The sequence below is a fragment of the Megascapheus bottae genome, chromosome 17, assembly GCF_031878675.1.
Source record: "Megascapheus bottae isolate mThoBot1 chromosome 17, mThoBot2.hap1, whole genome shotgun sequence".
NCBI lineage: Eukaryota > Metazoa > Chordata > Mammalia > Rodentia > Geomyidae > Megascapheus > Megascapheus bottae.
The window spans coordinates 17182805-17205451 of record NC_143525.1 but is presented as its reverse complement, the minus strand read 5'-3'; the positions used below and the strand labels follow the sequence as shown (position 1 = coordinate 17205451).

Here is a 22647-nt window from a genome sequence, read left to right as displayed (position 1 = left end):
AAAAGATGTAAATGCAGAAAGTCAATTCAATGAAAGTAGGAAAATGGTATGGTTTCTGATGTGAGTGAGAAATTCTTTTTTTCTTAATATCAATATTAGATTAAATAAAACTTTAAAGGGGGGGAGGGAAATGGGTACCAAGACATGTGAAAGGGTATCAATGTACGTGAATTAATACACCTTCTATCTGGCAAATATCATGTAACCCTTTTACTAATTACAATTAAAAAAATGCAAATAAATAAATAAATAAATAAAACTTTAAAATCAGGACATTTTAAGATGCTTTTAATTTCATGACCCAATGACAACTACTATCAGTATTTTTGTGCATTTGTTTTAGTGCTCTTAAGATATGTGATAAATAGACATAAATAAATATTTATGAATATATTAATTATACAACTAATCTCTAAATATGAATGTATTCATCATAGAAAATCTTGATAATGCACAGAAACATTAAAAATAATCTCATCTTAGCAAAATCTACTGTTAAAAACCTGACATACATATTCCCACTCTCCTGACTATGTATTTCTCTAGCTTGGCAACCTTCTGAGTAAATCTTTGCAAACCCCCTTAAAAAAAATCTTGCCGGGAGTTTGGCCTAGTGGTAGAGTGCTTGCCTAGCATGCATGAAGACCCAGGTTCGATTCAAGCCCAGGACTGGCAAAAAAAAAAAAAAATCTTAATTCCTTTAGGACTTAGAGAAAAAGTTGCAAAATGGAAGATTTTTTTCTTTGCTCCCATTAGCATAAGAGTATTATTTTCAACATTGACTGTACAGAAAAAGACCTGGGGAGAGTACACATCTCATTATTACAAGTTAAATTTTGTTCACATACCAGTAACAATGGCTCTTTTACTCTCATGTGTTATCCATTTAAAATGTTCATAGAGCAAAGATTTTTAAAAATTCTTTTTCTCTGAAATTAAGATGTTCTATTTTTTTTACTCTATTTTCAATATATCCCTTTTTTTCCCCTAGATGATGAAAAAGTGTATGAGCAAAGGTTGCTGAAGGGCATAATGTCTCTCCAGGGTAAGAAACAAAACTTTAAAAAAAAAAAAAAAGAATCCTTATTTGTACAGTCAAAAACAAAAAAAAAGTACTCATAGCTAGGCACTAGTGACTAATGCCTATAAATCTACTACTCAGGAGGCTGAGATTTGAGATCATAGTTCAAAGCCAGCCTGGTCTTACCTCCAATTAACACTTACCTTCGATAAACCACCAAAAAATGTTAGAAAAAGTGAAGCTGTAAGTCAAGTTGTAGACTACTAGGCTTGAAGGAAAAAGCTCAGGGGGACAGAGCCCAGGCAGGATCAGGGACTGGCACCAAACAGAAAAGGAACCTGCTTATATTGGAAAATCCTTATATATGCTAAAGTAAAATCTGCTGCAGACCTATGCTTTACTTAATAGGCCCTCTGAATATGAGTTGGCACAAAGTGTTAGATTTCCTTGGATTTCCCCCTAGCACCAATGAAACAAAAAAAAATTTTTTTAACTAGAAGCAAAACAAGAAGAGTGAAGACTGTTACAACAGGATTTCAGAGAAAACAGAAATAACTTTGGAAGCACAGACAACAAAAATGACTGTTTTACAGACCGTCAGTCCACTTTGGCACTAGTTGTCAACCTCCTAGAATATTTTTCTCTACGGGCTTGTTTCCAAGAGTTCAGAAAATTAATTCTATCTTTTAAAATGTTTTTATTTATTGATATAAGACTGAAATTTCCATGTTTATCTTTAAAACTTAACAGTAACAAGAAGGGATTAAAGGTTTTGATTTTAATGAAATATGTCCATCAATAAAGAAGAAAAATAATACAGTAGCATGAATATAAAGAACAATTTTAGAATCATTACATTTCTCTGAATTTCTTTCCTGTCTGTTACTTAGAAGGTGAAGTTGATATCGATAAATTAGATACGTTTTTAGAAAAGTTGGGGATCACATTCTCCGAAAAAGAATTCATGGATCTAACAGAAAAATTGACAGGAGATGGTGAGCACTGTAATTTATTCTATACTTTTAAAGGGGTTCTATTCTGTTGAACTTGAAAATATGAATTTATCTAACCAGAGGGTCAAAATATGAAAGATTTTTGAAAAGCTTGGAGAACTTAGCCTTAAAATAAGTTTTAAAAAAGACTTGTTTTTATTTCCATTTATCTAAAATCCAGTTTCTTTCCTTCTGGGTATTAAGCACCAATAAAATAAAGCCAAGAAGACATTGTTAAGCCAGAGAAAGATCAGGAAGTAGATTCACAATTTGAAGAGATTTATAAGAATGGGAGCCTCACATCTACATCTTCCAGATATAGGATCTCATTCCACATCTACTACGTTATCAAAATACCTTGTCCTTGACTCTTCCCATTTTTCTTGAGTTCTTTCACATTTTCAATAATATTTTTTGATATTACCACACTGTAGCTAAAGTAAGGATTTATGAAAATGACATCGTATACACACCTTAAACAGTCTACTTGAGAACCAAAGACATTATTGTTTAATTCAAGGATGCTCTCTAGGCTGTTTACCTTGAATATACATACATATTTATTGTCTATATTCCTAAGGCAGTTTCTTTTAAGAGGAACAGAATACCTTTTTAAAAGTTCAACCAAAGGGTCAGTGAGAATCTGCCTGGATTTTAATTCTATTTTTTTACAGTTATTTATCCCTCCCAAATTTAACAGAACTTTCATTTTCATTCTGGTATGTGAATTTTTAAAATTTGACAGAAGAAAACATTTTAATATTTTTGTTGCTGAGAGTGGTGGCTCACACCTGTAATCCTAGCTACTCAAGGAGGCTGAGATCTGAGAATCATGGTTCAATAAAAGCTGAGACTATCTCCAATTAATAGCTAGAAAATGAGAAGTGAGACTGTGGCTCAAAGGTAGGATGGTAGCCTTGAGCTGAATAACTCAGGGACAGTGCCCAGGCCAGATTTCAAGCCCCATCCCCCCCCCCCCCGCAAAAAAAAACCTTATCTTTAAGTAGTTGTACAAATGAGTTGCCATTCAACAAAGCAGTTTATGGATATGATGCATTTGATCACTGTCATCCCATTCAACATTCTTGCCCATCCCTCCCAACCTGCCCCTCTCTCACTTTTCTTAATTTTGTAGATTATACATTGAATTTTTACTGCATTTCCCCCTCCTTCTACTCATTCTTTACCCCTCTTTCCTTGTCTCCCCCCACCTTTTCAAGTATCCATTCCCTGCTTTTTATTTTGGTGAACTTATGCCTCTCTAAGGAATTATACTGAGTTCACTCTTGAATCTACTGTATTTCAGTTAATTCTTTGTGTACATTTTCTTATCACCCAAAGTATTCACTTATGCATTTATAAACTAATTTTAGCTTCTACATATGACAGAATACATGCAGCCTTGGTCTCTCCAGGCCTGCGTTATTTCAGTTATCATTTTTTTTCCAGGTTCCTCCATTTCTGTAAAATTCCTTTTGTATGTTTGTATGTATATATATATATACATATATATATGTATATATATAACAATTTCCTGATCCATTCATCCATTGAGGGGCATCATTGGCTATGGTGATTAAGTGCTGCAGTAAACATGGTTGTGCTGGTGGCTTTACTGTATCCTAGTTTTTAATCTTTTGGATAAATGCCCAAGAGTGAGATTGATGGTTCTTCTATATTTAGTTTTTTGAGGAACATCCATACTACTTTCCAGGGTGACTGAACAGATTTACATTCCCAAGAACAGTATATTAGGGTTCACTTTTGCCCACATCTTCACCAACATCTGGTCTTTATCATCTGTTCTTCATGATGGCCATTCTGACTGGGGTGAGGTGGAATCTCGTGCTGTTTTGATTTACAGTTCCTAATGGCCAAAGGTATGTAACATATTTTCATACATCTGTTAGAATTTTTACTAATAGAATTCTTTTGGCAATTTTCCTTTACCAGAACTTTCTGTATCACTCAAATTTGTTTTGTGGGGAAACACCCTTTTCCATTTATAATCTGTCTGTTTACATAATGACTAAAATATCAGTTTAATAAGAGTAATAGATGGAGTGAATTTAATCAAAAACATTGTATTCAATTACTATTACTAATAAAACAAAAAAAATGTATATCGACAAATTCCAGTTAACACACAGCAGGCTAAATCTGGGTTGTTAGCAATTTGAACTTAGCATATAAAAAGTAGCACCCAGGCTGAGTTCAAGCCCCATGATCCCCACACACTCACACAAAAAGTAGTTCTTGATGTTCTTATGCTTCGGTGCCACTGTTGTTCATCTACAATTACTCATGCAATAAACTAAAAATTATTTTTGGCTGCTTGTGCTCACTTCATTTCTTCTTTTTTTTTTTTTTTGCCAGTCCTGGGCTTGGGCTCAGGGCTTGAGCACTGTCCTTGGACTTTCTCAAGGCTAGAGCTCTACCACTTGAGCCTCAGCACCACTTCCGACTTTTTGCTATGTATGTGGGGTATCGAGGAATCAAACCCGGGTCTTCGTGCATGCTAGGCAAGCACTCTACCACTAGGCCAGACTCCTGGCCCCTCACTTCATTTCTTCTTAAAAATATCCCCCAAATTATTCTTCATTTCTGGCTTAGATTTCTTACAAAAGACATAGTTTTCCTTAAATGCATTCTACATAAACTAGCATTGTACATAAACTAGCATGATCTAGCCAAGATGAAACTTGGACCTTGTTGTTCCTAAATTAATGACTCTCCAAGCTTACAGAAATCCTATAACATCCTTAATGTACTATGTTATCTCTCATCTCTTTTGCTGTCCTTGGTTATCTCATATTGTTACAGTATTTCACCTGGTTATCTGATATATTGTATATATGAGTATTTGGTTATTTGAAGTCAGATAGGGAAGGGAGGAAAACAAGATGAGGGGTGGGGGTGGGGGGAAAGAAATGGGGACCAAGACATGAGAAAGGGTATCAATGTATGTGAAGTAAGGCACCTTCTATCTGGTGAATATAATGTAACCCTTCTATTAATTACAATAAAAACATATGAAAAAAAGAAATCCTACAACATGTACTGCAAAGGATTTTTATGAATTACTCATTCATTTGATTTACTCACAACTTCTATTGGTATTTATATCTACACATATCTTTTGGGATCGGTATGTATTGAGTACCCAAATAGATACACATCTATGTATGAGTCTTAGTAATAGAGCCATGTACAAGACAAATTTATGTTAACATGGAGCCAGAATTTTCTTTCTCAAATCCATAACAGAGTAAAGACAGAATTCTACCTGCTACCTGCTACAAGAAATTATGCTAAACCCCATTCTGTCTCTTTGAGTCATCTTTTTACCCATCATGTGGCATTCGTTGTCTTTCCCAATTATATAAAGCAATGTAATGTGATAAACAATGGCCAAAAATGTAGACCAGTATGTGTTATCAAGTATTCAGAAAAACCAGGAATTTAAAAATATACACCTTAAAGACTTGAGAGGAGATTGTAATATAAAATTAACTTTGTAATCCAAGAAATCTTAGTTCCTATTGGAGCTTCATCTAGGCTATTCTTCATAACTCAAGTACTTAAGGCTTTATTTCTTTTTGTAATTTGAATTTTGTATTATCTTGTAGGTCAAAAGAAAATCAAACTAAATGAAATAATGAAAGAATTGAGTTCTACTTGGGGTAAGTGCAAAATTACTTCTTTATACTGTCTTACAGATATTTTCTACACACACACACACACACACACACACACACACACACACACACACACGCATGCACACATGCACACAGAGGAGTTTTAGCCACCCATAAAGAAAAAAGAAATTATTTTGTTGTCAGGAAAGAACTGACAGATAGAACTGGAGGTCATTATCTTGCTACATGAAATAAGCCAAAATAAGAAAGACAAATGTGGCATATTTTCCCTTACAGATAGTATCTAGATTTTTTAAGACACAAAAATAGAAGAGGAACTATTTGGGAAGCAAAGTAGGGGAAAGAATCCAAGAAAAGATAATAGGTAGTGAAGCTGATTTAAAGTGTTATGTGCTTGTTTTAAAATATCCTAATGAGAGCCAGGAACATGGCCTAGTGGTAGAGTGCTTGCCTAGCATACATGAAGCCCTGGATTCCATTCTTCAGTATCACATACAGGGAAAAAGCCGGAAGTGGTAGAACACTAGCCTTGAGAAAAACCTTTAGAACAGTGCCCAGGCCCTCAGGTCAAGCCCAAGTCTGACAAAAATAATAACCTAATTACAAGTACAGTGGTAACTCATTGGACATTTTGTTGAAAATGAACTAAACAACATATGAGTGGGTATGGGAAGGAAAAACTGGGAGAAGCAAAGGAAAGGGTAACATTGTTCAAAAAAAAAATAGTACTTGTTACCAGATCAATGTAAATATAACCCCTCTGTATGTCACCTTTATAATTACAGTTGTTTTTATTGTTCGTTTGTTTGTTTGTCCGTTGTGAGGCTTGAACTCTGGGCTTGGGTGCTGTCCCTGAGCTCTTCAGCTCAAGGCTACTGCCCTACCCCTTGAGTCACAGTGCCACTTCTAATTTTCTAGTGGTTACTTGGAGATAAGAGTCTCATTGGCTTTAGTGCCCGGGCTGCTTTAAATTGCTGTCCTCAGATCTCAGCCTCCTGAGCAGCTAGGATTACAGGTGTGAGCCACTGCACCTAGCACAGTTAAAAATTTTTAAAGAACTATTATAAAATGCCAATATTTTAACAATAATATATGCTAATACAAAATATGTTATTCATTAACAAAAGAATTCCTTTTTTGATGCTCTTTATCTTTATCTTTTATCTAGGAGAGGAGATAAGTTTCAGTAACCTAGACAGTGCTCTGAAAGACATGAAAGTTGAGCTCATAAATAAGGAATATTTTCATTTAATGAACTCTCTACCTCGTAATGGTAAGTGTTTAATTATATATATATATATATATATATATATATATATATATATATATATGTAACAGGTGGGCACCTGTGCCATATACCTGTAATCCTAGCTGCTTAGGAGACTGAAGTTGAAACAATTGTGGTTGAGGCCAGCCAAATATGAATATCTCTTCTCAGCCAATAGCTGAGCATGGCAGCACACACCTGTGACATCACAGCTAGGAGGCTGAAATTGGAAAAGATGAGCTAAGTGGTATATGAATGTCATCCTAGTTACAGTAAGAAACTTAACATGGTCAGGTCTAAGCACATGTCCATATAGGAAGCAAACCTCTATCACAAAAAATGAACAGTGCAAAAATGGAGTGGAGGTGTGGCTCAGTGGTAAAGCATTGGTCTAGAAATAGCAAAGCCCTGAACTCAAGCCCTATTACTGTCAACTAGATAGATGGATAGACAGAAGGACAGACAAATAGATTGATTCATTCAGAGTCTCCAGCTTGCCAGGCAGGCACTCTACCAATTGAGTCATGTTCCCAGGCATTTTTGCTTTAGTCTTAAGCTGGCTTTTCTTGACTGGTCTGAAAACCTCATACTTTATACACGTACAGCTGGGATAATAGGTTCACAATACCATGCCTTGTGAACATTTTCCCCCAAAACTGGCATCAAACTGCATCTTGAGTAACCAGAATTATATGTAGGAGTACTGGCACCTAGCTGTCATTTAACTTTTTTTTCATTTTTACCAGTCCTTAACTCAGGGCCTGAGCTCTATCCATGAGCTTTTTCTTTGCTCAAGAACAGCACTCTTGAGCCACAGTGCCAATCCTGCTTTTTTCTGTGTATGTAGTACCAAGGAATCGAACCCAGGGCTTCATGCATGCTAGGCAAGCACTCTACCACTAGACCACACTCCTGGCCCCTCATTTGACTTTTAATAAGTTCAACAAAAATTATTTCAGGCATTCTAGCTCATACAAGACTATATTGCTATCCTTGGTTGCATTAATATGCCTGAGAGGATAAAGCATGTGTAAAATAGAAAGGATAAAGGATAAAAAGTAAATCAATGAGTAAATCACTTGCAGATAAATCAATGAGTTCTATGTTTACAAGCTGTTAATTAAGCCTTGGCTGCAAGGGAATAGATTTCCCTCATTAACATTTTTCTCCAAACAAACTTCATTATCAAGGGAGAAAATTAGACAAAATTAGGAGAAAATCATTAAGATGTCTATCACTTTGAAATTGTGGGGTTGGATGAAGAATTACACTTTTTTGTTGTTTAGGCAGATCTCTTTTATTATTCTGGCTTGAATTCTGCCTTTTCTTACAGCTAAAGAAATGGTGTATAAAAAAAAATTGCTGGAAGGTGTAAAGGTTCTTCATGGTAAGTGTAAAGTATGATAAGCAGATAAATCTAAGAAATCATTTTTTTCACTTATGTGAATTCATTTTATTAAACTGAACATCTCATCCATTTCCATATTTATGGATGTGTTAGATACACTGTGCCATGTTACTTAGAAAATTACCAAGTCCCATTTAGAACTTACCATACACTGATATCAACAAATGATACAAAGAATAAAAATCTATAGTTTTTGTTATTTTTCTTTGTTTGCTTGTTTGTTGCATTGCCAGGGCTTGAACTCAGGACCTTGTACTTGCTTGGTTAGCAAGCTACCACTTAGCCACACTCTTAGTCCAGCATGTTGGTAGTGAATTAGAGATGAAGTCTTGAGGACTTTTCTGCCTGAGCTGAACTATGATCCTCTCTCTGGGTCTTGAGTATTTATGATTACAGGCATAACCCATCAGCATCCATCTAGGTTGGTTTTAATAACTCTTCTTATACCTTGACAAAGTCTTTCTGCATCTATGTATTCATGATTAAAATGATAAACACAGCACATGTAAACTAATAAGCATATTTCTCATATTTAGGCATTTTCTTTAATGATACATTGTCTCTCATAAGGAGGAAAAGTTGATGTGAATAACCTGAATGCATTTCTGGAAAATATGGGGGTTGAACTCTCAGCTGGAGAATTTGAAGATTTTTTGCAAGACCTACAAGTTGATGGTGAGCATTATAGATGAAAAAATGTTCATTTTCAAACCACTAGATTTGAGATCATACATAGACAAATGACAGTGTTTGTTTGGTATCTAGAGGGTTCAAAAAATTTGAGGCAAGGGTGGGGGAAGGAAATGGGGACAAAACATGAGAAAGGGTATCAATGTTTGTGAAGAAATGCACCTTCTATCTGACGAATATAATGTAACTCTTCTATTAATTACAATAAAAATAGTTTGAGGCAAAAATTAAATAATATACCCTGTGTGTTTCCTAAGTCCAGAAAATGTCTTCCATTACCAATAGTGAAGCTGGGCACTGGTGGCTTTGCCTGTAATTCTAGCTACTCAGAAGCTGAGATCTGAGGACTGCAGTTCAAAGCCAGCCTGAGCAGGAAAGTCCAATTAATCACTAGAAAACTGAAATGGTGCTGTAACTCAAAGTGGTAGCCTTGAGCAGAAAAGCTCAGAGCCCAGGCCATGAGTTGAAGCCCTACAACAAAAACAAAAGTGAAAATTCATTAGAGTGCCCTCAGAGCATTCTTAGATCAAAGAGTATAGGGAAGGAGATAATGGGAGGTGATGTATGAATGAACAGAATGGTGAAATCCATTTAAAAAATGTTTTATGGTCAAAAACCAGTGGTTCACACTTGTAGTCCTATGTGAGTATTACAGTTCAAAGTGAGGCAGGAAAGTCCATGAGATTCTTATCTCCATTAAGCACCAAGAAACCTCAGAAATGGAGCTCAAGTGGTAAAGTGCTAGTTTTGAGCAACAAAGTTCAGGGACAGTGCCAAGGGTCTGAGTTCAAGCTTTAGGCTGGCACAAAAAAATGCTTTACAAAGTGGAAAGAGATTAAGAAAGAGTAATAGAGACAAGATTGATCAAAGGGATTGTATTCATGTATGGAAACATACAAGGAAACCAGTTTGCACAATCAACATACATGAGTAAAAACATTTTGATAACAGCAAGAGAATAAAATGAAAAACATTTAATAAAAGCATTAAATACCTCATCAGAGAAAAATAAGATCTGCATATGATGAATGATTTTAAATGATTACTGAAAAGGCATGGGATGTAGCATAGTGGTAGAGTGATTAATTAGCATGCCTGAACCTTCAAGGACAATCCTCTGTACTACAAAGGAAGCAAAGAATTTGTCTGAAATTGTTTAATGGTTATTTCCAGTTTGTATGACTTGGCTGTTCTGAAATAGAATAAAAGGGGAAATTAGATAGATAGATAGATAGATAGATAGATAGATAGATAGATAGATATGCATACACGTGCATGTGTATATAATATATGTACTCAACAAAGGATATTCAACACCAGCCAAATAATAAAAGGGGACCAGTCTAATGCCATAATGGATAAAAGGGGACAGACAAGGAAATGAAACAAACTACAGAAGAAACAGCATATAGTAGTCGGGTTCTTCTAAATTCCTCTAAACTATCAGAAACGAAGCCATAAGGTATGAGATCCAGGGAAGTCTCACTAAAACTCCCAGATCTAGAACAAAGCTAAAGACAGTTTCACACTACTGTTCATTATTTTTGAAAATATGCTTATCCACATCAGTTGCCCATTTTGTCATTATTATTATTAGCAATACTGGGATTTGAACTAAGACTTTTGTTCCTGGTAAGCAAAGTTCTCTACCACTTGAACCATGTCCCCCTTCCCTTTATACTTTAGTTTATTTTTCAAGTAAAATCTCCTGCTTTTTACTTGGGGCAGAGCCTACATTCCTTCTTCCTTTGCCTCCAGTACAGCTGGAATTATAGAATGTTACACTGTACCCAGCTTGTATGTTGAAAAGCTCTCACTAACTTTTTTCACAGGCTAGCTTCAAACTCCCAACTCTGCCTCCCAGCCATCACCCATTTCAAAATTGGATTTTTGTTACTGTTCTTATTGAAGTATTTGAGTTCCTTATATATTCTGCATAATAATCTCTTATCAAGTGAATTGTTTAATAAGTTGAAGTCCTTTCCAACCTTAGCCTTGCAAAATTTCACAACATTTAGGACAAATGAATTTGTACATAATTAAAAGGAAGCAAAACTGACTACTACACACAAAGGAATTAGCAGCTCATATTAGCAACATTGGAGTCAGGGAAAAAATAGAAAAAATAGTTTTCAAAATGGAAAATACCTTCAAAATGCTAAGAACAATAACTTCAAACACCTAACTTTCAAGGATAGCAGTAAAGCAAACATTTTCAGATATGTAAGAAAACAGAAATTTACTGGCCACAGATTTTCTAAACAAATGGCTAGAAGACATATTCAAATACCGAGGAAAATAAATAAGTAGAAGATGCATGAAGCAAAGTAGGAGGACATAAAAGAACTTAATATGTAAGTAAGTATTTTCAAAACCAATAATCTCTAAAATCCATACAATAGCGACATTGTAGTTGGGATCCTATGTTATAGATTGAGAAAGTGGAAAGAGTAACCTGTTACTGTGGGTCTGTGATCTGTTTTATAGATGATGGGAAGATTGATCTGAAAAGCGTGGTGGGAAAAATGAAAGACTTCACAGGTGAGTTCCTATAGCACTCGTACTCTACAATGAGCTTCCCTTATATACTGTTTTCCCAGCATCTCACTGACATTAATTTAGCCATTTTACCTTCCCATTGTAAAATATTTCTGCCAGATACAATTTATCTGCTCTTAGACAATCTATTCTTTTTAATATTTACATTTGATAACAACCCCTCTGTATGTAAGAAGTATATTTTTCATTTATAAATATTTCTTTGAGCCGGGCATGGTGGCTAACGTGTAATCCTAGCTACTTAGGAGGCTGAGATCTGAGAATCAAGGTTCAAAGCCAGCCTGGGCACAAAAGGACCTGAGACTTTTATCTCCAATTAACCTCTAGAAAACGGGAAGTGGGGTTTGGCTCAAGGGTAGGGTGGTAGCCTTGAGCTGAAGAGCTCAGAGGCAATGCCCAGTCGGGGATCAAGCCCTGTGACCCACCAAAAAAAAAATTTCTTTGCCTACATGTAGATGGCTAAATTTCAAGAAAGTATATTAATAAATGGAATAAATTTTTGGAAAGCCTAAGATAACTTTTGGGTAATTAGTTATACGTCAGTGTAATTATTATGAGAATTATTTCTACTGGCAATTCATAATCTAACTTGTGAGCTAGATTGCATTTTGCACATTATGTATCCCCTACTCTGAGAGAGCCTTTTTTACATTAATATAAGGAGCAGGTCCACTTTGTCTTCTATTACCATGCTGTCTTTATATGCTCTATTTTGCCTTTATTCTTTAACCTTAAGATGGAAGCAATGTAAACTATTTTAAAGTATATTTAAAGAAAGCTGTGATGAGCTGGGCATGATGGCTCATACCTGTCATCCTAGCTACTCAAGAGGCTGAGATCTGAGGATCACAGTTCAAAGCCAGCATGGGCACTAAAGAACATGAGATTCTTTTTTCCCAGTTAACCACCAGAAAACCAGAAGTGGCACTGTGGCACAAAGGTAGCCTTGAGCTGAAGAGCTCAGGGCCAGCACCCAAGCCCAGAGTTTGAGTCCCATGACTGACAAAAAAAATAGTTAAAAGAAAGTTGTGATGATAGCTCACATTTGTTAGGAACTTCTAAGACACTGAGTTATTAATGTATATACATTGTTCACCTGCAAATACTTTTTTCCCCAAAGGAGAAAAAGTGAATACCAGGGATGTGAAAAATATTCTTGAAAACATGGGTATAAGAGTCAGTGATACGGAATGTGAGAAGCTGCTAGAGTCACTGCCAGTTGATGGTGAGCTTCATACATGTTACTCTGACCTCCAGTCTGTCATTCCACTATGGACATCAATTGATATTTAAAGGGATACATTTTTCGATGTTACCTGCATCCATCCTCCAACTATGCTTCTCCTGTGAGCAGTCTTTCTTTTACCATGTGAACTCAGGTGCAGTTTCAATTCCTAAAAGAATCCTCTTTTACAAAATCATTGTTAATGAGAAATGATAGAAGGATTTAATTATTTTCTCTCTCAAGTAAACAATGTTATCAATGTTGTTTCTTGCTTCCTTTAAACAAAAAGGCTCATCCCAAAGTAAGCTTTTAGCTAGCATCTTCTTAACCAAGTGTGGTAGCCTACACCTGTACTCTCAGCATGTGGGAGGTAAAGATAGAAGCATGTCAAGATCAAGGCCAGCTTAGACTACATTTTAAAGTCCTGTTTCAGAAAAAGAGAGAGGGGGAGGGAAGGGGGGAGGAAGGAAGGGAAAAGGAAGGAAGGAAGGAAGGGAGGAAGGGAGGGAGGGAGGGAGGGAGGGAGGGAGGAAGGAAGGAAGGAAGGAAGGAAGGAAGGAAGGAAGGAAGGAAGGAAGGAAGGAAGGAAGGAAGGGACGGGGAAAGGGGAGGAGAGGGGAGGAGAGGAGAGGAGAGGAGAGGAGAGGAGCATCTTCTCAGCAAAGAACCATTGACCTCTACAATTAGTTCTTGTACTGGCTGCTAAGAAATTTTTCCATATTTTTATACCAGTTTGTAATTATGAAAGTCTTCGGGCATAAGGTTTGCCATCACGGAGTATAAAAATATTTGCTTTTTCTTGGTTATGTCAAACTTTAGGAGTAAGAGTAAATGAAGCAGAATGAAAATATGGTAGAAGTAAGAGATGAGACAAATCAAAACTAGAAAAGATTCTAGTATTCTGAAGGCTGAGGCAGGAAGATCCAAAGTTTGAGGTCAGTTTAGGGTATGGGGAAGGACCATATTTTAAAAAAAGAGAAAATGGGTAAGCATGAGGGTTTCGGTTCTATACTATAGAAAACAATAGTTGTTTGGTGTTAAGGAATTAGTAAATATACTAATAATACTCTGTAGCATACTGATGATCAAGTGCCACTGTCACCACACACACAATGATAACATATTCTCCTCATTTGATAGTAGAGGAAATAGGCATAGATCTGTTTGAGGCCACAAAAGATAATAGCAGAGCAAGAATTTAAACATAGGCTCCTAACTTCTACAGCAGTAACCAGTGCATGCCATAACGAGAATTTGTTGCTTAATTCCAGTATGATTTAAAAGAGGACCACATTGCTATGTCAGTCACACAAAAGAAAGTCAGACCCTTATGTTCTCTTTGAGAAACATTTTCTGTCCTGAACTATGCCTTTTCTTACAGGTGATAAAGTTTTTCAGAATCAAGTGCTTAGAAGTTTGAAGTCTTTCAATGGTGGGTAACAGACATTTTTTTTTAAGTATTTAGGATTTAGACTCTAAATCTTTGTATTTGTCTTTTTTCCCAGTTACTATGTCATTTTGCCTCTTCTAACCTTTCTGTGTATTGATTACATATTGATTACATATTATTGAAAGATCAATATATAATCCTTTTTGTGTATATGCTGTGTAAATTTGATACTTAGATTCAAAGAAACCAGTCTGAAGTATCTCCATGGTGGTCTTTCTTTGCATTCCCAGATAGCTTTAACTAAAGTTCTGCCATTGTAATATTCAGTTGTGAGCTGTTAGTGTTATTTTTCAATATACCAAGTGTTATATACACATTTAATCAAGTCATATGCCCATTTAATAAAATAACTAATACTTTAAATAATGATTCTTAGTCCTATTGTGTTATCATACCTGCTTGATATTTTGAAGCACTCTATATTTAAAATATCAAAAACCTGGCTGGCAGACCTATGGCCACCTAATCTTTGATAAAGGAGCCAAAAAATAGAATGGAAGAAAGACAGCCTCTTCAACAAGTGGTGCTGGCAGAACTGGTTAAGCACCTGCAGAAAACTAAAGTCGGATCCTTCTATGTCACCCTGCACTAGGATTAACTCCAAATGGATCAAAGACATCGAGGTAAATGCAGATACCCTGAAAATTTTACAAAAAGGAATAGGAGATACACTAGATCTCCATGGTACAGGTTGAAACTTTCTTAATAAAGACCCAGAAACACAACAGATTAAAGAAAGTTTGAACAAATAGGACTGCATTAAACTGCAGAGCTTCTGTATGGCAAAGGACATAGCTGGCAAGTGAAATAGAAAGGCCACAGTGTGGGAGAAGATCTTCACTAGCCACACAACAGACAAATAACTCATATCTAAAATATATCTACAGCTTAAAAAAAATTGAATCACTCCAAAACTAATCTCCAAAGAAACAACCATCCCATTGAAAGATAGGCCAAAGACTTAAAGAGAGACTTTTCTGAAGCAGAAATAAGAATGGCCTATAGACACATGAAGAAATGCTCCACATCTCTGGCCATAAAAGAAATGCAAGGGGCTGGGCTGGCGAGGAGATCCAGGCGAATGGAGGTGGCCCCAGGGCTGGAATCGAGTCGCGGCCGAGCCCAGGCCCTCTGTGAGGGTCAGCGAGGGCAGACAGGCGGTTCACCATGGGTGGCTTTTTCTCAAGTATTTTTTCCAGTCTCTTTGGAACCTGGGAAATGAGAAATTTAATTTGGGGATTAAATGGTGCTGGAAAAACCACAATTTTATACCGATTACAGATTGGAGAAGTTGTGACTACTATTCCTTCTATCAGATTTAATGTAGAGACAGTAATGTACAGAAACCTTAAGTCTGGGACCTAGGAGGACAGACAAGTATCAGGCCGTACTGGAGGTGCTATTAGTCAAACACAGATGCCATCATTTATGTGGTAGATAGCTGTGACAGGGACAGAATGGACAGAATTGGTATTTCCAAGTCAAAATTAGTTGCCATGTTGGAGGGGGAAGAGTTGAGAAAAGCCATTTTAGTGATGTTTGCAAATAATCAGGACATGGAGCAGGCTATGACACCCTCGGAGATGGCAAATTCACTTGGGTTATATGCCTTGATGGATCGGAAATGGCAGATATTCAAAACGTCAGCAACCAAAGGCACTGGCCTTGATGAGGCAATGGAATGGCTGGTTGAAACATTAAAAAGCAGGCAGTAATTCAATCACTCCAGCTCCTCTGAAATAGATGACATTGTGTCTCTGTACAAAGTCAGGTGTGCTCACATGATTACATGGAAAACTGTGATTGATGATATATATAGAACTGACTGTAACATCTATAATAGATATTTTAAAAAGCACAGACACACACACACACACACACACACAAGTATTTGGAGGAATAACATGGTCAAATCACCTGAAAGTTCAATGTAAAGTAAAATATTTCTTCCTTTCTCTTCTGTGTTAAGGTATGCTATTTGTATGGAGTTCTTACTCAAATATAGTTGTATTAAAGAATGAACTCTTCTCAGGGGGAAAGCCCTCCTGTTTCTGAATAAATAGTGCATCTTGTTTGTATAGACACTCACATATATTAATTGAGGTTTTTTTTCTCCCTTACAATAAATTAAGTCTTCCAAAAGATTAGACTCAATAGAGTAGGCTAGAAACATACCGTATACTATAGCCTTCATTTGCTTACCTGACCGTATTTAAGCTTGCTCATTTAAAAGCTTCTGGTTACAGGTATGAATATGATTTTGGTGGCCATATTTACTGGCTGCTCTGTAATTGTCATTCTAAGTACCTTATAATCATCAAAATAATTCTACATATATTGACTTAATTGATTAATATAGCAACCCTATGACACAAGCAGGGTGTGCGGTATAATAGTCCTTCATGGTTATGGACTCAAGGTTTTTATAGATTGGCTTGCCCATAGACATAGGACTTAAAGTAAGACTTTGGGGTCTGAAGCTTGTCTCATAAATTATAAATTATATATTCCTGAATATACCAACATTTACAATACACAGAACGAAGTTAAAATTACAGTGAAGTAGTCAGAGAACATTGAAAATAATGTCTATTTAAACTTACTTGGTTATAGTAATCTTATCTAATATGGTGAAAAAATAGTCCTGAATGGTTATATTTCATGGAATTTATTACATAATAAAGAAAAATGGCATTAAAGAAAATAAAAAAAATATTTAAGAAACAAACAAACAAAAAAGAAATGCAAATCAAAACAACTCTGAGATTCCACCTCACTCTGGTTAGAATGGCCATGATCAAGAAATCTAATAACAACAGATGCTGGTGGGGATGTGACCAGGAAGGATCACTACTACACTGTTGGTGGGAGTATAAACTCGTTCAACCACTATGGAAAGCAGTATGGCGGTTCTTCACAAGAATAAACATAGGAGCTCCCCTATGACCCAGCAATTCCAGTTGGCCTTTATCCAATCGTCCAGAAACAAGGGCATACTAAACCAACTAGCACAACGATGTTCATTGCAGTAGTATTTACCATAGCAAAGCTGCCCTTCAGTAGATCATTGGATCAAGAAGATGTGATATTTATACACAATGGAATTCAATGCTGCCATCAGAAAGAATGACATTGCCCCATTTGTAAGGAAATGGAAAGACTTGGAAAAAACCATATTAAGTGAAGTAAGCCAGACCCAAAGGAACATAGGCTCAATGGTTTCCCTTATTTGTAATAATTAATACAAACCTTGGACTCTTCTACCAGAGGATTACAATAGTGGAAAACCTAGATACATAAGGCCATATCAGATGAGGCCAAACAAAAGGACCTCCAGGATATGGAAACAAGTTCTTAATGTCCTATGTTATTTCTCATCTCTTTTGTTGCCCCTTGGTCAATCTCATATTTTTACAGTATCTGACCTTGTTATCTGGTATATTATATATACATTTATTTGTTTATTTGAAATAGGAAAGGGAAGGGGGGAAAACAAGATGAGGGGAGGGTTAGGGGAGGGAAATGGGGACAAAAGCATGAGAAGGGAGGAGTTATCAATGTGTGAGAAGTAATGCACCTTCTATCTAGCTGATATAACTGTAACCCCTTTATTAATTATAATTTTAAAAATTCAAAAAACAAAAACCTGGCTTGTGTGTGGCTTAGTGGTGGAGTGCTTGCCTAGCATGCACGAAGCCCCAGGTTCAATTCCTTGGTATCACATACACAGAAAAAAGCCAAAAGTGGTGCTGTGGCTCAAGTGATAGAATGTTAGTCTTGACAAGCTCAAGGACTGTGACCAGGCCCTGAGTTTAAGCACCAGGACTGGCCAAAAAAATCAAAATCTCACACAGACAAAAATGCTTTGAAATCTCACTGGAAGTTTACATGAAAAAAAAACACCCACCTACAAAGCTTAATAAATTTAACATAGTTACTTTCTTCCACTGTTGGAAATGATTGTTATGCCTATGGCTGAGCAATTAAGTAAAGTAACAATTGGCTTGAATAGGTCATGACACACAAAAATATTTCTAATATTAGGATCACATTAAATTAAGATGTTCATGATCTGTTGGAGTAAAAAATTTATGTATATATATAATTTAAATATATATATGTATATATAGAGAGAGAGAGAAAGAGAGAGAGAGAGTTTATCTGATTTGGGGAGGGGAAGAAGCACAGAAATGGTGGAACAAAGGGTGAAGTAATTCAGCAGTGAAAGCCACTTAGACAGTATTTTGGAAATGAAGTATACAACTTGAGGGGAGAGAAGTAGAGAGGGACAACTAGGAGAGAATAAAGGAGAAAGAGACACTGTTCAAAAGGAAATGTACCCGACTTATGTAACTCTAACCTCTTTGTATATCACTTTGCAATGAAATTTAGAAATAAATAAATTGATATCTACCTGAGATTTGCTCTACTTAATATGCCTGCCATCTGTAGAATGGCAAGGAAAATGACAGGCATTGTTTATTTCCTTCATTTCCTACTTATCTTTGCTAGACAAGTGATTTTAATTAGTATAAGTTAAGTGATTATATAACTCTACTCCACCAAAAGGCAGCTTTTCCTGTGTTAACTATCTGTTGTAAATGATTGTAGCTACATCATTTTCTATGAAATAAAAGTACATTTGTCGGGGGCCGGGAGTTTGGCCCAGTGGTTAAAGTGCTTGCCTAGCATGCATGAAGACCCGGGTTCGATTCCTCGGTACCACATACATAGCAAAAAGCCGGAAGTGGTGCTGAGGCTCAAGTGGTAGAGCTCTAGCCTTGAGAAAGTCCAAGGACAGTGTTCAGGCCCTGAGCTCAAGCCCAGGACTGGCAAAAAAAAAAAAAAAAAAAAAAAAAAAGTACATTTGTCGGCTAGAGGTGTAGCTTAAGTGGTGGCGCATCTGCTGAGCAAGTAAGCAAGCAATTCTGAGGTCTTGAGTTCAAATTCTGGTGCCAGCAAGCAATAAAACAATATTTGTTACTTAATAATACCCTGCCATTAGATATTTAACGTGTGAGTTTTTTGTTCCTAGGTTTTATATATATATATATATATGTATATATATAATAACCATTTACTCTTCCTCTTTGGCATAACTTTTTTGTGAAAAGTAAAATTGCTAAACTAGCAGTTACAACATTTTAATTAAAGAATTACAGAACCATTTTCCAATAATGTAATTTCAGTTAAATCTCACCAGCAGCCAGGCCCATAGAAAGTTAATTTAACGGCATATGTGTTTTTCACATTATGTCTTTACTGTGTTTTCTAATATCTCTGTCTTTTTCTTAAGGAGGGAAGGTCAATGTCAACAACCTGAACCAGGTTCTAGGGAGCATGGAGATCCATCTTAAAAATAAGGAATTGAAAAATCTGATACAACAGCAGTCTGTTGACGGTGAGTATTGTGAATCACTATTTTGCCTTTGAGTAGAAAACTTAGAATCTTTAGGGTTTGGTACTAGGAAGGCTGAGATCTGAGGAATCTCAATTTGAAGCCAGCCTGGGCAGGAAAGTCTGTGAGACTTTTATCTCCAATAAACTACTCAGAAAAACCAGCAGTGTCACTATGGCTCAAGTGGTAGAGTACTAGCCTTGAGAACAAAGAGGCTCAGGGACAGTACCCAGACCAGAGGTGAAGCCCCAAGACAGGAAAAAAATTCTAAAACTAGGCTGATTTAAATCATTTAGGACATTTTTATTAGAGAAAGGCTTGGACTATCTTTTTATTTTTATCTATCTGATGTTATTGTCCTGCTTGACTATACTAAAAGGGAATATTCACAACTGTCATTAGACAAAAAGACAGGACAAATGAGGGAGAATGAAAGAAACAATGAAGAATGAATGAAGAGACAGTAAAGACACCCAGAAATAACTGAGAGAAAAGTATCCATAGTAAAGAGTGGTAGAACATCATTAATATTTCTGAAGGCATCAAACAATAATAAGCCACTACAACTTTTTGAGACACAGAAGTTGGAAACAGTACAGGAAAGCAGTAACATAGGGGAGATAGAAAATGTCTCGCTAAGAGTTAAGTTTTAGGTTCACAAAAATAAGAACAGATCTTATGAAGGATATTTTTTACCATGCTTACAAGAAAGCATCTGAAGTCCAAGCACTGGAGATAGAGTACACTTGTTATAGTCAAACCCTGTGGTCAAAGAACATGAGTGGAAATGTGTGGTCCTTCTTACCTTAATAAGGAATCAGACTCTCAAATAAGGAAATATAAATGTCAGTATAACAAAAATAATTCAACAAGATTCAAAGAGTTTCATTGAATCCTAGTTTGTAATTATTGCTAGATATAATTAGAAACATAATAGAACTAGTTTCTACAATGATTGTCCAAATTATCTTTCATATTACAGCTGATGGAAATGTTTCTCTGAAAAATGTGATCAATGACGTGAATAGAATAACAGGCAAGTTATTTTAAAATACTAATTTCTTTAATATTTCCCCAATCTTTTAGTAAATGCATAAATTCAGGAGCATAGTATTCCTGAATAATTAAACTCTTGACTCCACCAATCAAAAATAACTAGATGGGCCAGGAGTTTGGCCTAGTTTAGAGTGTTTGCCTAGTATGCATGAAAACCCCAGTTCAATTCCTAGGTACCACATACATATGAAAAAAAAAGCCGGAAGTAATGCTGAGGCTCAAGTAGTAGAGCTCTAGCCTTGAGAAAGTCCAAGGACAGTGCTTAGGCCCTGAGCTCAAGCCCAGGACTGGCAAAATAAACAACAACAAAAAAAACTAGAATATTTCTAGTGTTATTATATTACATCATGAGTACTATCATCTTGCTCCTTTACTCTTAGAAATAACACTGTCCTGAATTTGTAGGGGGGGGGGAGGCGGTCATGGGGCTTGAACTCGGCCTGGGCACTGTCCCTGAGCTCTTCAGTTCAAGGCTACCACTGTACACTTGCGCCAAGTCCCACTTCCCGTTTTCTAGGGGTTAAGTGGAGATAAGAGTCTCAGGTTCTTTTGTGCCTGGGCTGGCTTTGAACATTGATCCTCAGATCTCAGCCTCCTGAGTAGCTAGGATTACAGGCGTGAGCCACAGTGCCCGGCACTTTCCTGAACTTTATATTGTTTGTTCTCCTTTGAAAAAGTTTGTTGCCTGTGTGATAGTAATTTTTATTTTTCATTATTTGTATGAAAATACTATCAACTTCTATAACTTTCTCTTTTTCTGAAAATTGTGTCAGTTAAGATTTTAGAGTTGCTTGCTGTGTAGTTTATTCCGTTTTTGCTAACAGATGAACCTTCTATTGTTAAAGAATATTGAGACCAAATACTACTTTACAGCTGGTTTTATTAATGGGGATGCAGTTACATAATTATATAATAACACTACTTTGGTGCTATCACAGAGTTGAGTATGTGCTAGGGAAAGCAGATGGCCTGCAGAGCCTATAATATTTCTGAGTGATCCTGTATGGGAAAAGTTTATTCACTCCTGATGTTGATCACCTCAGTAAATGTTGAAATAAAGATGAAGAAAATCCTTAAATCCAATAATTTTGCAAAAACAAAACTGATTCACTATTAAACTAGTTTCTATAACATTCTAATTTTTGGAACACTAAAAGTTGTGCCCCTAGATATGCTTTTTTTCCACTAGGTCAAAGAAGCAATTCTAATTTTCTTCCCATTGTTGGTATTCTTCTGGCCGTGTCTTCTGCCTTTATTTTTTAATCAAGGAATCAGAGGTAGTACTGTAAAAGTATGGGCAATTTTCTTTCATTTTTTGAGTATATAGTTTTAATTAAACCATTTCTGTTTATTCAAGGAGAAAAAGTTAATGTCAAAGATGTGAAAAATATTCTGGAAGACATTGGAATTGAATTGCCTCCTAATAAATGCTCAGAACTGGTACAAAATCTAGACGTTGACGGTGAGCATTACAATTAGAGTGTTTAAGGAGGTCCAAATTGCATATTATGACAACTTTTTAAAAACTAGGCTAGATGCAATGACTCATACCTATAGCCCTAGCTTCTCAAGGGGCAGGGGTCAGAAGCATCACAGGGTGAGGCCAAGCCAGGTAAAAAGTTGTGAAACAATAATCTCTACCAATGGAAGTTGGACATGGAGGCACAACTCCATCATCATGGACATGTAAAAAGAAGACTGCAGGTACGAACAGTCCAGGTTTAAACACAAGACTGTACTCAATAATTAAGAATAACAATAATAAAAAGCAGGAGGGCCTGAGAACATAGCCTAGAGGTAGAGTGCTTGCCTAGCATGCAGGAAGCCCTGGGTTCGATTCCTTGGTATCACATACATAGAAAAGGCTGGAAGTGGTGCTATGGCTCAAGTGGTAGAGCACTAGTCTTCAAAAAATGGAGCCC

General features: G+C 36.2%; 2 protein-coding genes and 1 pseudogene across 6 annotated transcripts in view; all 3 read left to right on the top strand.

Annotated features, from left to right (window-relative positions):
• LOC150051202 (uncharacterized) overlaps positions 1–8343 on the top strand; it is a 136818-nt gene extending 128475 nt beyond the window's left edge. The window contains exons 64-68 of the mRNA XM_090351490.1: positions 992–1045; positions 1912–2016; positions 5643–5696; positions 6841–6945; positions 8273–8343. Coding sequence (XP_090207616.1) covers positions 992–1045; positions 1912–2016; positions 5643–5696; positions 6841–6945; positions 8273–8343 — 389 coding nt within the window. The remainder of the gene's footprint in view (positions 1–991; positions 1046–1911; positions 2017–5642; positions 5697–6840; positions 6946–8272) is intronic.
• Positions 8344–8922: 579 nt separating this feature from the next.
• The window catches only part of Efcab3 (EF-hand calcium binding domain 3), a 97450-nt gene continuing 83725 nt past the window's right edge, over positions 8923–22647 (top strand). For 3 of the 5 annotated variants that reach the window (XM_090349992.1, XM_090349986.1, XM_090349989.1), the window contains exons 1-7: positions 8923–9022; positions 11525–11578; positions 12717–12821; positions 14203–14253; positions 19568–19672; positions 20652–20705; positions 22083–22187. In XM_090349992.1, the coding sequence (XP_090206118.1) occupies positions 8962–9022; positions 11525–11578; positions 12717–12821; positions 14203–14253; positions 19568–19672; positions 20652–20705; positions 22083–22187 (535 nt within the window). In that variant the 5' untranslated portion in view covers positions 8923–8961. Of the gene's footprint in view, positions 9023–11524; positions 11579–12716; positions 12822–12860; positions 12976–14202; positions 14254–19567; positions 19673–20651; positions 20706–22082; positions 22188–22647 lie in introns of those variants that run through there. The other 2 variants (XM_090349988.1, XM_090349987.1) reach the window with 2 other exon arrangements.
• Positions 15439–16015, top strand: LOC150051201 (ADP-ribosylation factor-like protein 1 pseudogene; annotated as a pseudogene).